This window comes from Salarias fasciatus, chromosome 5 (assembly GCF_902148845.1).
Source record: "Salarias fasciatus chromosome 5, fSalaFa1.1, whole genome shotgun sequence".
In the NCBI taxonomy this organism is placed as follows: Eukaryota; Metazoa; Chordata; class Actinopteri; order Blenniiformes; family Blenniidae; genus Salarias; species Salarias fasciatus.
The window spans coordinates 15,715,143-15,727,755 of NC_043749.1; the positions used below are offsets into that span (position 1 = coordinate 15,715,143).

Here is a 12,613-nt window from a genome sequence, read left to right on the forward strand (position 1 = left end):
TCAAGCACAGTTCAACAGCTGCTTTGCTGTTTCTCCATGATGTGTTTTCAGTTCTGGGTGGAGAGCAGGTAACTTATGTGCTTGGACTCTGTGTGTGTGTGTGTGTGTGTGTGTGTAGGGATGGTTCAGCCCCGGCCAGGTGTTTGTCCTGGATGAGTACTGTGCGAGGAACGGAGTTCGGGGGTGTCACAGACACCTCTGCTACCTGCGCGACCTCCTGGAGAGGGGCGAAAGCGGGGCCATCATCGACCCCACGCTTCTCCACTACAGCTTCGCGTTCTGCGCCTCCCATGTTCACGGGAACAGGTGTGGCCTTAAATCCCTTCTTTTTACCATGTCTGTGTCGTGTAAGTGACTTTCAGTAACCTGAATTACCTGAGTAGGTGAAGTGTTCAGCTCCCTGGAAGCATTGTGGAGATTTTGTGTCTTTGTGTCTGCTTAATTTCTGTCATGTTTTTGTTATTCGCTTTTGACACGTTTATGTTCTTCTGATTTTTATGTCATGTTGTTTTTGCATGTCATGTTGTTAAATTGGTTGCATATTTCTTTGTTTTCTACCATTTTTTTTTCTTTGTTTTTCTTTCCTCTCTGTCCTTTTGTTGCCATAGTCTCTTACTGTCCATATTATTCATCCTCCCATGCGTCCATTAAAGTCAGAGAGGGCAACAATTACTGGGGGCCGCTGGGCTATGAGGCCCTAATATCCCCAACCAGCTCCCAAAGCCCAGATCCACGCTCTGCCTCTAAACGAGCTCGCATATTCACGTTTAGAAAGACAAAGGAATCCAAAATACCGCTCATTCGAGGTCAAAAAAGGTGAGACATTATAAGTTATTTATATGTGTAGCATAAAAAGGGGCACAACATAAAAAAAAAAAAGCAACATCTCACACAATTTGCACTCGGCTTCTCAGGAGCTGCGAGCTGCCAGCCAGTGTTTTTATTCCTTATGTTTGATTTGTTGTTCTTGTTGGGCTGTAATGGGAAGTTGCATAAGTTGAATGTCGCTGGGTTAAAGCTTGTGGGTGTGATCCCCGCAGGCCGGACGGGCTGAGCACAGTGAAAGTGGACGAGAAGGAGCGCTTCGAAGACATTAAGGAGCGGTTGCGCGTGTTATTGGAAAACCAGATTGTAAATTTCAGGTGATTGCCGGCTCTGCAGCGACACAATACCCATAATCAGCGAAAGCGTGATTGCTGTGATCTTGTTCTGTTTTTTTACATTTTTGATTGCGTCTTTCCATGTAGATATTGTTTCCCTTTCGGTCGTCCAGAAGGTGCACTGAAGGCCACTTTGTCTTTGCTGGAGAGGGTTCGTATCAACGAGACAAACATTTTTTTTTTAACCAAATGATCAAACAGCAACTGTGCCGTGATGAAGGTTATATAATCATGGGCTCCTTGACGTGGCCTACAGGTCCTGATGAAGGACATTGTGACTCCAGTTCCACCGGAGGAAGTTAAAGGAGTCATCCGCAAGTGTTTGGAGCAGGCTGCTCAGCTCAACTACGAGCGGATTCAAGAATATGCGAAAATTGAAGGTAACCAGAACAACACAATGCAGCATCACACTATGAGTGTTGGTTGGAGTTAAAGTGCTAATAACACAATATAATATTGATTAAAAAAAAAAAAAAAAAAAAAAAAAAAGTTTGTTTTTGTATAGTTTTGGAGTGAAAGTGAAAAGACTGAATCTAACTAACATATGACATTTTCCCAACTTGGAAACGAGATTGTATTTGTCACTGTTTACTTTTTATTGCACATGGTGGTAATTTCACTTGGTATATGGTATATCTGTGTCCATATCCCAAATGATTTGTGACATCCCAGATTATCTGTGACAGCCTGTCAGTCACTCTCTGTCTCTCAGTCCAATAACTCTCTCCTTTGTTTCAGGCCTGCTTTAGCTCTGTGCTGTTCTGTAGGTCAAGTTGGCTTTTGTGTAGAGGTGTGTGAGTAAAAATGCATTCAAATCCAAAGCCCTGAAATCTGTCGATGTGCTGATCTCTCATTGTGCCTTGACTATTCAAGCTGTGTAGTGTATCCCGGTCTCTGATATTCTGACGACTGGACTGTGAGTTCAGCTTAACTCAACCTCCTCTCTGACTCCCAGCTCCCAGTCGGCGCACACTCTCCCTCCCCCGCCGTCCCACCGTAGCTCTCACCTCTCTGATTCCTTCAGCTAGAGTCTACCCGCCCGTCTTTTACACCCCCGCCCCCCCGCCTTGAAATAGCAGCGGCTCTCCTGTCTCCTTCGTCTTTTCGCTTTTTGCCGAAGACCACTATCTCTCCACTTCCTGTCCTTTCCTGTCCGCTCTGCTTCTTCCTCCTATCTCACTTTGCCACAGGTATCTCTCTGTTTGACTTCTCTATTATGTGATTATCTGTCTTCTAACCAAAGGGATGCTGGGATTGAACGCACACAAACCAGCATCAGCAGCATGCATGTGCTTTGAGACATAACAACATGACCTTTCTTTATTGGCATGGATCACATTCAAAATCAAACAGACATCGATAACATGAAGACATTGCATAATGTCTTCTTCTCCTCTGCTGCCTCTTTTCTTCCAGTAAACTCATTAAATGCATCGGCATGCCCTTTGGACATTGACATAGAAAACTCAGATGTTGTTTATGCCTTGAAAGAAATCCCCCAGGGTGCTAAAGATACTAAGGTATCCAACCTTACTATCTTTCCATTGCTGTGTGAATTGACGTCCCCCTGTCCTCGTGAGGCGCCTGGTTCAAAATAAAACCAAACATTGGACTTGAGTATCGGGGCTTCCCGCCCGGCAGAATGTCGTTTTCACCTGGACAGCCCCTCGCCCCATCAGCTTCTGACCTCCAGCCCTCCCACTTCTGACCCCAGCCTCTTGCATGCCACGATCCTGTTTTATAGGGAAAAAGAGGGAAATGTTTGAGCACCCTGTCTTCTGCTTGGCGTCTCAAGTGATGGATTTAACCATCCGTGAGTACCTGCATCATCCTCTCCCCTGCAGCCTCCCTCCCTCCTCCTCCTCCTCCCTGAGCGCTCTTTCACCTCATCACCCCCTCTTGCCTTTCCTCTCTCTCGCTCCTCTCTTCAGAGATCTCGCTCCTGACATGCTTGTTTTTATCTGTGCCTTTGTCTGTGAGAGTGAGTGGGGAGCGCACCAGTTGAGAGATCTGAGCAATACACCACACTGAATCAGTCGGGGGCCTTTTTTTAGCACCATCTGTTTGTGATGGACATGAATGAGCAGTCTGGTCTGTAAGCTTCTTTCTTTTGGTTGGATGCCCATCCCTTTGACTTGAATGCATTTTTATATTGCTTACATTGGTATCTCCTCCAGTCATTTGGTCTGATCATGTGTCAGTGGTGTGCTGTGCTGAACAGGTAGGCTTTTTTTTTTTTTTTTTTTTCCCACCGTGCCGGCAGAGATAGCGAAGGAGCATCTGTCGACATGCTATTGAACGGGGAAGACAGGATAGGGTGTGTGGATTCAGCAGCTTGACTTCAATCAACTCCAGTCACTCAGTGTGTCCTGTCTACGACTCGAGTAGCTGTTTGTGTGTCCTACCTGTGTTTTACGAGAGTCTAAGCGTTGTCTGTTTGTTAACGAACATCCCTTTTTTTGATTTTCAGTTTTCCACAGGCTGACGTTTCAGTGTTTCTGTTTTTACTGTGTGTTTGTGACGTTTGTGTGTGTGTGTCGCCTAGACGCCTCCGTCCCTGGAGCTGAAACCGTCCCAGCAGATTCTTTGAAAGAGTCACATGGCGGTGAACAACAAGCCCGAGCCTTATCCCCCCCCCGTATTACGACAGTGACCCTAGAGCCGTGCTAATTCTAAACATCTCCTCTTTATCTCTTCTCTCCCTTTATCTCGCTGAAGTTGAGAAGGGTCAAAAGGATCAAAAGGATCCAGGTGAACTCACGTTTAGCTTGTGACCTTAGCTACAGCACACACACACATACACACACACACACACACACACACACACACACACACACACACACACACACACACACACACACACACACACACACACACACACACACACACACACAGACCACACCCATTCTCAACCTCACACATTTTTCCCATTCAACATTTTTCTCACACTTTTAATATTCACATTTATACAAATTCTCAAATGTCTTGGCATGTTTTAGATAAACATCTATTTTTATAATGTCAGTATTGGGAGATTGTACTACTCTATACTCATACAAGTATGTTTCAAGTCTGCATTCTTAGAGGTTTTTTTTTTTTACACTTTTGTAACTTTTGTCCAACAGATGTAAACAGTCATGGTGGGAACTCAGAACCCATCAAACTCGTAGAGTAATACAATCTCCTACACAGAAAGAGGAGGATCTAGATTTTTTTTAGCTATATGTTAGTGTAACAAAAGACATAAGCAACATTTTAATGTAACCTCCATCATCAGTTAAAACATAAAGTAGCATACATTTCAACTCAAGGTCATATCTGGTAATGTAACTGTACACAAATATGTGTGTTCTTATTACATGTATGGTCATACATGTAAACCAATCCTCCCGTCACTCGAGCAGCTTCGTCCCGTAGACCAGCCTCTTTTCTTTAAACAGAAAACAACTTTCCCCTACTTTGGAGGAACCTATTAAAGCAGGTAGTTTAATTTGTAATTTAATTATGTTTTTTAGTATTTTTTTGTCTTTACTATAGTATTTGAGGCCAGTTTGGAAATCATGTTGTTTTTGAATTGGCCGATCAGTGTTGCACAATAGTCTGTAATATATGAAATTGAATTTAAAATGCTTTAACGGTTCTTATCAGGCTCAATTTGCTGCTTTTCTAGACCAAACCATGTTTAGATTTCCTCCCAAGTGCTCTTCTTCACGTAAGACTATAACCACAGAATATACAGTTACTGTATTACAAATTCATGCGATTCATCCATTAGCATTGATTATAAATCCCTAAAGACCGTGGTTACGTCTTACATGGCTGTTTGGGCATCTCAGATTTCTCCTGCCGATGAGACTTCATGAGAACTGAAAGCGTAAACCTGAAGTCCAAGTCAGCGTTTTCCACATCATTTTCCGCAAATATCCCAAAATAGATGAGTAACACTACCCAAGAAGATACCACTCAAAGTGGAATCAAAGAAGAAAAAAAAAACTTTCCGTAAAACTGCTACTGTTTCATGTAGAGTCGCGTATTTATGTGCTTTTAATTTCAGATGTGTGTAGCCATTCGGTTCCATGGTCCAGTTAAAATGCAGTCATACTGTTTTGAAGCTCCCATTTCATGACATGTGTCTGTTTAATCAATCAGATCATTCTTCAGCGAAGGTTTAAGCACACGATTTGGAGCTTTCGCGAATTATAGCACAAATTCAGTAGTAGAGAACAAAAGGAAGGCCCAAATGGCTTCAGAGCACAATCCAAGAACAGCACACTGTAAAAGTATTTTTCAAGTAAATCGAAATATTATCTCCTTAGTTGTTATTATTTCAATAATCTGATCTTTTTTTTTTTACATGGTAAAATTTAAGCATTTTTTCGATTATTATATAAATACGCTTGCTACAAGTTTTGACCTGCTGGTGAAGAAAATGTGTCACTATTTGAAAAGGTTCAGTAGATTTTAGTATGTATGCCAACATTTCATAATGATTACATTAAATGTCTAATAATATCTTCAGAGTGCTCCTGCTAAATGCGTTTGTTTTTAAATATCCAAAACTCCACAACTCTGCAACATTTTTTGATTAAAAAAAAAGAATAGATCTAATCATGTGTTACTGCATATAAAATTCAAGCTGATGGAAATGTTTTTACAGTGTGTGTTCTTGTTTTTTTTTTTAAGATACCGTGAGAATAGCTCCTTATTCAGACGGCTTTACCGCAGTGCCGCTTCACAATCTGCATGTTTCCGATGCCACATTGCGCCTCCATTTCAACGCCACTCAGTCCGACGACCCCACAAACACATCGGCTCTGTTGCTTTATGTCATGCAGCCCAACATGCATATATAGCGAGTGATAACTTGTTGTTGGAGGGGGGGGGGGTGGTAGGCCAACATCACAGTGTAGGTGCTGTGTTTATACTTTTTTTTTATTAAACAGTCAAAAATACAGACAGGGCAAATAAAATCTTCTGAATAGTCATCAAAACCCCCCCTGGGATCCTTCTCTGTGCTTGACTAACCACTCATCCCTCACCCTCATCCTTTTGTCTCAGAGAACGTAGGCCGCTTAGTCACGCCTGCCAAAAAGCTGGAGGAAACAATTCGCCTGGCGGAGTTAGTCATAGAGGTCCTCCAGCAGAACCAGGAACACCATGCGGAGGTGAGTGAGAACCCTCTCCTCCTCTCCTCCTCAAAGCACTTTCCCTCTACGCTCTCACTCTTATCTCACTCGCCCCACAGCAGGGAGTTAGTCTTATTATCAGTCTGCGATAAATATAACTGCTTTCATCTGTGGGCAACAAAACAAACCCTTTTTAGAGTTGAATTTAATTTAGGAAAGCTGAGCTCTAATTGATGTTCGACAGTCCGTGGCTACATGGAATCAGAGCGCCGTGTTTGAGTTTAGCTGGTAAATTAGACAGAGAATGATACGGCGCGCGCGTCTCCTGCCTCTGATCGCAGCGCCACTGCCGACGGTACTGATAGGAGCAGCCTCCATGAGGGGGCAGGATAAACATTTGTTGGGAAAGAATAATAAGTCAGGTTTAAGGCGGGTTAAAATTTTTGTTTTGCCATAAGAAATAATCAGTCATATTCACGCCTTTCATATAGTAAAAGTAGAAATTCAGCAGATAAAAACAGTCCTGCATAATGAGACCCTGCTTATGTGCAAAGAGCAGTTTTATTCACCGTTTTTGTTTTTTTTTTTTTTTTTTTTCCCCACCAAAAAGAAAAACACTTTGACATTAATTCAATAAACTCAGGTGTTATAAGATGATTGGTGGTCCAATGAAAAACTAAATACTCCTGCTTATTTTTATTTCCTAGGTATGAATCTACTTCAAAATACCAAATATTACACAAACAGTTAGCATAAATGTGTCCTTGGTTTTCTTTTTTATTGATTCTAATTAGCTGTGACAGTTTTTCTAGGCATTATAGGCAATATGTATGTCCTGTGTGTCATATATTCATGAATAAAGCTATTTTTTGATTAAACTAGCTTACCTGTAGAAGTTAAAGAGGTAATAAACCCACTAATATTTGGCCTCATTTTCATCATTTTTAGTGGTTTTCCAAGGGAATGCAAACTTAAAATACAGCAAATATTGATAATTAGAACTCTAATAAATCCTTTAATTAACTGAACAAGATACAAAATGCAAATATTTTCAGATTTAATATCGGTAAGCACTCAAATATATTTAGCAGGATTAAATGACTATTTCTAGGTTAATTTTTGTTACTTTCAGAAAATAGCTTTTTGTGTTTGTAAATCAGAAATGTTCAAAATTATTGAGCAGGAGAATTTTAAGCTTAAATGTATAAAGTTTTCATCTGAGAATTAACAACAGATGGGCACTGAGAGTATTTGCTTGGTAAATGTAAGACAGATATTCTAAAAACAGAAGTCAATATTCATGATTTAAATCCCGGAAAACTTCCCTCTTCTCTGCCCTAAACATCACGCTGACAGAAAGCATGGTGAAGATGTGCAGTTGTGTGGATTTAAAGGTGATCCAGTGTGATCTTAGATCATGCAGATAAAGCAGATTTATTGTATCTCTCTGAATATGCTTGACAGGCGGCAGTCACGAGTTCTGGAGATCAATCGGTACAGTATTTTTATTTCTTTTTCCCTCCTCAGTCCCCATCACGACCCTCCTGTATGGCATGTGCGCCACTATGGCAACAGGCACGTTTCTAGGCAGAGTGTGAACCCACAGGCACAGTGGCAGTGGGTGGGCTTGTCCAGATATAACATGAAAGCCACTTTACTTTGAAAATGACGAGAAAGCACTTTAGCTTGCACAACATACCTGTGACCATAAAGCATGTTCATCGGGCCATAAAGAGGTTTCCTTTCTCTCCAAGCATGCTAAACCAGTAAAATCCCCCAAAGTATGCTTCATGTGAACCTTTTGGAGTTTGATCCACCATAAACATTTGTCCCCCTCCCCCACTTCCTCCCCCCCCCTTCCATCCAGCGATTTATTTCACAGTCCGCACCTGTTCAAGCATTACTTCTCCAGCTTCTCCTCTTCCATCCCTCTCTGCTGTCCACTAGTTGAACGAACCTTATCGAATAAATGCCTAAAAAAAAACCAATACATGATTACTCTGTACATCTTCCTGTGTTCTCACTGTCATATGATTGGTGACTGTCCAAACAGGGAAAAGAGGTATGTAGTCGAAGTGGAATGAAAACGGTCATGAGGCTCTGTGCATGTCGAGTAGATGATGCCGCGTCTCCTCCCTCCCCAGCATCAGTACACTACCCCCCCACCCTCCGGGACTGGTCCCCTTTGACACGGTTGCATCGATAAAGCTCTACTAGAGTCTGTGTGGCTGAACGCTGAGTCTGCCATAGAGCTCTCGGGGTCCTGTTTGTGTCCCAAAATCACGATCAAAGGTTGGAGGAAACTCTGCCTGCTGACCTTTGAGTGCTTCCCCTTCCCCAACCTCCTTGGAAACTTTTGCCGTCTTCCCCGCCCCCCTTTTAACCATTTTAATACGATCTCTCCTTGAATGTGATGGAGAAAAGCCTGGTGTGCTGCCTGTTTCTAACATTAGAACTAATACACTTTTTATATTTTGGGAGTGGGCAGGTAAGTAGGCAGGTAAGTAAGATTTCTGCTGCCACTGTTGTGGTTAATCAGATAGGAGAAAAACTGAAGAAAAAAAAAAGACGATTAAAAAAAGAGCATGCAGCATCATTTGGAAAGATTAAGCTTTGTTTATTGAACTTGGCAACATGTTAGTCTGAATGATAAGCATATAAGCCAGGCCAAGACTGCCAGCAAAGCAACTACTTTACTTGTGCTGTCAAAGAGGAAGTCGACTGGAAGTCCTGACTGTGCTGGAAAACCGTCAGCTGGACGTCAGACACTTACTTAACTAATTGGAACCGACGTGATTCAACACGAGGGATGCTGTGTGCTGCAGTCTTTGGTGTGCCTCGTCAAAGATGCGCATGAGTCACATTCACATCTGGTGGGCGATGGATTTGCTGGCGATGTGAATGGTGGACCCCCACCCCCCCCCTCCTTTGTCCATTACTGCAGTTTGATATTAAAGCATGCAGGGTCGATTCACGTTTGCATGACGGAAGCACCTTGGTCCTGAGATAGATGGATACTGTCGTAGAGTCTCTAACATGCACCCGCACCCAGCAAATCTTTTAATAATTTTAATCTGGATTTACAATTAATCCCACTTTTAAGTCCTCATTAACTAGAGCTGGGGATTTGATGTGATTGGAAACACACACACACACACACACACACACTGGTGTGACAAGCATTCGTCTCTTTCTGTTTAAAAAGAAACATCATTTCCTGATGAAACGCGCTAAAGTCAATCAGTTTTCACACAGCTGAAGGGATTTATCATCAAACTAAAAGAGCTCAACTGGTGAATATTGAAAAGGATGCTTTGATATTTTAGGAGATGAACCTATTTGCTGTGTTGCAGTTAATTAGATGAGAATATTGATTGCGCATTAAACAGAAATCTGGAGGAAAGACATGAAACAAGAAGCAACAGCTAGTCCAACTCTGCACGAACGTTGGAAAATCCAGCTTTTCCGCCGCTCTCCTCCGGGCCGAGGCGTTCAGCTGTCAGAGCGTAAGATGCAGGGCCAGTGGTTTCACGCTCCGCTGTTGTCCAGATTTCATTACTTTTGTGTCCTTGGACAAAAACAATTTATACATTTATGTCGCATTTATCATGTTACTTTAGATAAAAACCAACCATCTGGAAGATGGTTAACACTTTCAGGCGAGAAAACACAGTGTAGAAATGGAACCGTGTATCTTTCTGTAGTTGTCAGGACAGTGAGTTTGGAGGTGAGCTTATAAATTATGAGGTTTCGAGCATGAGAAGAAAAGTCTTCTCTAAGAAAATAATGCCCAGGCTACTGATATCAAAAAAGATAATATGTATATTTATAGCATTATAAATCATATTTGTATGATCTGTTAGAAATGCTTGAACTCGCTGCTTCCTTCTGTTTCATGTTATCATGCAAACCAAATCAAAACGTTGCCTCAGTTCTGTTACTGCAGGCAGCCAAAGTGTATTTAAGAAAAAAACAAAAAACACCAGACTCTTCCCTTTACAAACAGTTCTAAGACATTAATGAATTCACTTTTATGTCAAGAACAACAAACTTTGTTCTTGTCTTCTGCCTTTTTCGCCCGGCTGTCTCCGAGCCACGCTCACCCCTGGGTGTCCCCCCCTGCTGTGTCTGTAGGCGTTTGCGTGGTGGACGGACCTCATGGTGGAGCACGCGGAGAACTTCCTGGCCCTCTACGCCATCGACATGGACGCCGCCCTGGAGATCCAGTCCCCTGAGAGCTGGGATAGTTTCCCTCTTTTCCAGCTGCTGAACGACTTCCTCCGGACAGACTGTAAGCTCGCTCGCTCGCTCACATCCACGCTGTGACCTGTGGGTATTTTCCTCTCTGAGACACTAATATATTCCTGTCACTGGTGCTTTCTTTCTGTAGATCATCTGTGCAATGGAAAGTTCCACAAACACCTTCAGGATCTGTATGCTCCTCTGGTGGTTAGATATGTGGATCTGATGGAGTCCTCCATCGCACAGTCAATTCACAAGGGCTTTGACAGAGAGTCCTGGGAGCCTGTAAAGTAAGGAGCCTCAGACTTTATAGCTAGGCTGTAGGACGGCTGCAGATGCAGGGCTTTTATATTCAGATGACAGACTGACTCTGTGGAGGCTGAAACCTAGGAGAGTAGCTGTAACGTTCACCCAAGCTTCCTGTGGGTTCACGATTAAAGAATGAGCCGACAGTGGGCTGAATAACCTATTTTCTCCGTGAAAGAAATGGGTTATTTATTCTGAGAATAGTCTTTGATTAATGTGTGTGTCTTACCAATTTCTCCGCGACACATTGGGGTCAGGGCAACACATAATATTTCTGTTGCTTTGTTTGTGAACTAACCTTCATAGTGTGTGCTTTGACATGTTAATAGAAACAGAAAGGCCTCCAGTTTGTTCTGTTGCCGTTTTAGTTTGTCTGTCGTGGCTTCAACACGTTTGCTTTTGGATTTTTCACTGCCGAGATTATATATAAGATTTACTGAGGTAAAAGTTGTTTTTATTTTTCCTTGGTCTTTATGTGTGATCATTGTTTCCAGTATTACTTTGCTTCTCCCACTCACTGCATTTGAAACACTGTATGTGTGCGTCCTGAGTCCAGCCCCTTTAACTCTCCAGGTATTTCTGTACGATGTGTGTCTTTGACTACTGCTGTCATGTTTACATGTGCTCGCGTACGTTTCCTGTCTTCACCTATTTTGAGATTTATTTTTCTGATGAGTGTTACATGGCTTTCTGCAGCTCCCACACCACTGTTATGGATTCTTTTTTTCTTTTTGTCTGTCTTTTCTGCAGGAGTTTAACAAGTAATCTGCCCAATGTGAATCTACCAAATGTGAACCTCCAAATTCCCAAAGTACCAAATCTGCCAGTGCCAGTAGCAGGACTATCAGTTAACCTTCCACAAATGCCTAGCTTTTCTACCCCGTCATGGATGGCTGCTATATATGACTCTGAGTGTGTATTCAACTAGTTTGCTTTAGACTTACTGAGCAGAGAGTAACTTGGTATGAAGATGCCTTCAGATAAAAGAAAAGAAAAGAAAAGAGCCATTTTACAAAAACACAGAGCGTCATCTCTTTTGAAAGACTGCCATTTGGAACAAAAATCAGCGATTTCTTAAAGGCTCAGCAGTTGAATGATGTCTTCTCTTGTGTGAGAAGTGGGTGATGATGTTCATGCCAAGGTCACTCTGAGAGGTGTTAGAGTAGATGGGGTTCTGCTTTCTGAAATGAGAGGTTGAAACACTCTCATTTGTCTCAACATGCATGCCGTTGAGCTGAGGTGTGGAGATACAGGCCAAAAAAAAAAAACAAAAAAACAATCAAACTAACAAAAATTCATAATATATATTCAAACTTTCAAGGCTATTGGGGATTTTCTACACAGAAAAATGACTAGTACGCCTTGCTGCCTATTTGAAAACATTTCCTAGTCCAGATCTCCATTGCACAAAATATGTATCTCCCCAGAGTTGCTGTCCACAGACATTTGCTTTAGTGATGCTTAGCGTTTCGTAGACTGTACATGGCCATAGGCTCATCTCTGACCTTGGCCGCCTGATAGCAGTCTGATTGGGAGAGCCGGCAGCGTGGCCCGGAGATGATAATACCGAGAGGTTTGTGAGGCAAATTGTCAAACGCCTCCCTCTCCGTTTCATCACATTTCCTTCCCACATGCTTATTGTAGCACTTTCCTCAATCAGCTCTGCTCAGGATGGCCACAAAGGTCTGCATGGTTTGTCTGGTAATTCTTCCAGGGGCCCCACCAGCCGGGGAACATGGATGTTGAGAGAGGGCATGTCACGACTGAATTTTTTTAAAA

The 12,613-nt window shown here is 42.4% G+C and overlaps 1 protein-coding gene across 12 annotated transcripts in view; it reads left to right on the forward strand.

Annotated features, from left to right (window-relative positions):
- Positions 1-12,613, forward strand: part of cadpsb (Ca2+-dependent activator protein for secretion b) — a 63,661-nt gene that overhangs the window by 41,703 nt on the left and 9,345 nt on the right. For 2 of the 12 annotated variants that reach the window (XM_030091232.1, XM_030091234.1), the window contains 11 exons: positions 119-306; positions 1,041-1,142; positions 1,248-1,311; positions 1,417-1,540; positions 3,879-3,911; positions 6,219-6,325; positions 7,751-7,780; positions 8,340-8,348; positions 10,421-10,577; positions 10,677-10,818; positions 11,585-11,746. In XM_030091232.1, the coding sequence (XP_029947092.1) occupies positions 119-306; positions 1,041-1,142; positions 1,248-1,311; positions 1,417-1,540; positions 3,879-3,911; positions 6,219-6,325; positions 7,751-7,780; positions 8,340-8,348; positions 10,421-10,577; positions 10,677-10,818; positions 11,585-11,746 (1,118 nt within the window). Of the gene's footprint in view, positions 1-118; positions 307-1,040; positions 1,143-1,247; positions 1,312-1,416; positions 1,541-2,904; positions 2,974-3,878; positions 3,912-6,218; positions 6,326-7,750; positions 7,781-8,339; positions 8,349-10,420; positions 10,578-10,676; positions 10,819-11,584; positions 11,747-12,613 lie in introns of all 12 variants that reach the window. The other 10 variants (XM_030091235.1, XM_030091238.1, XM_030091241.1 and 7 more) reach the window with 8 other exon arrangements.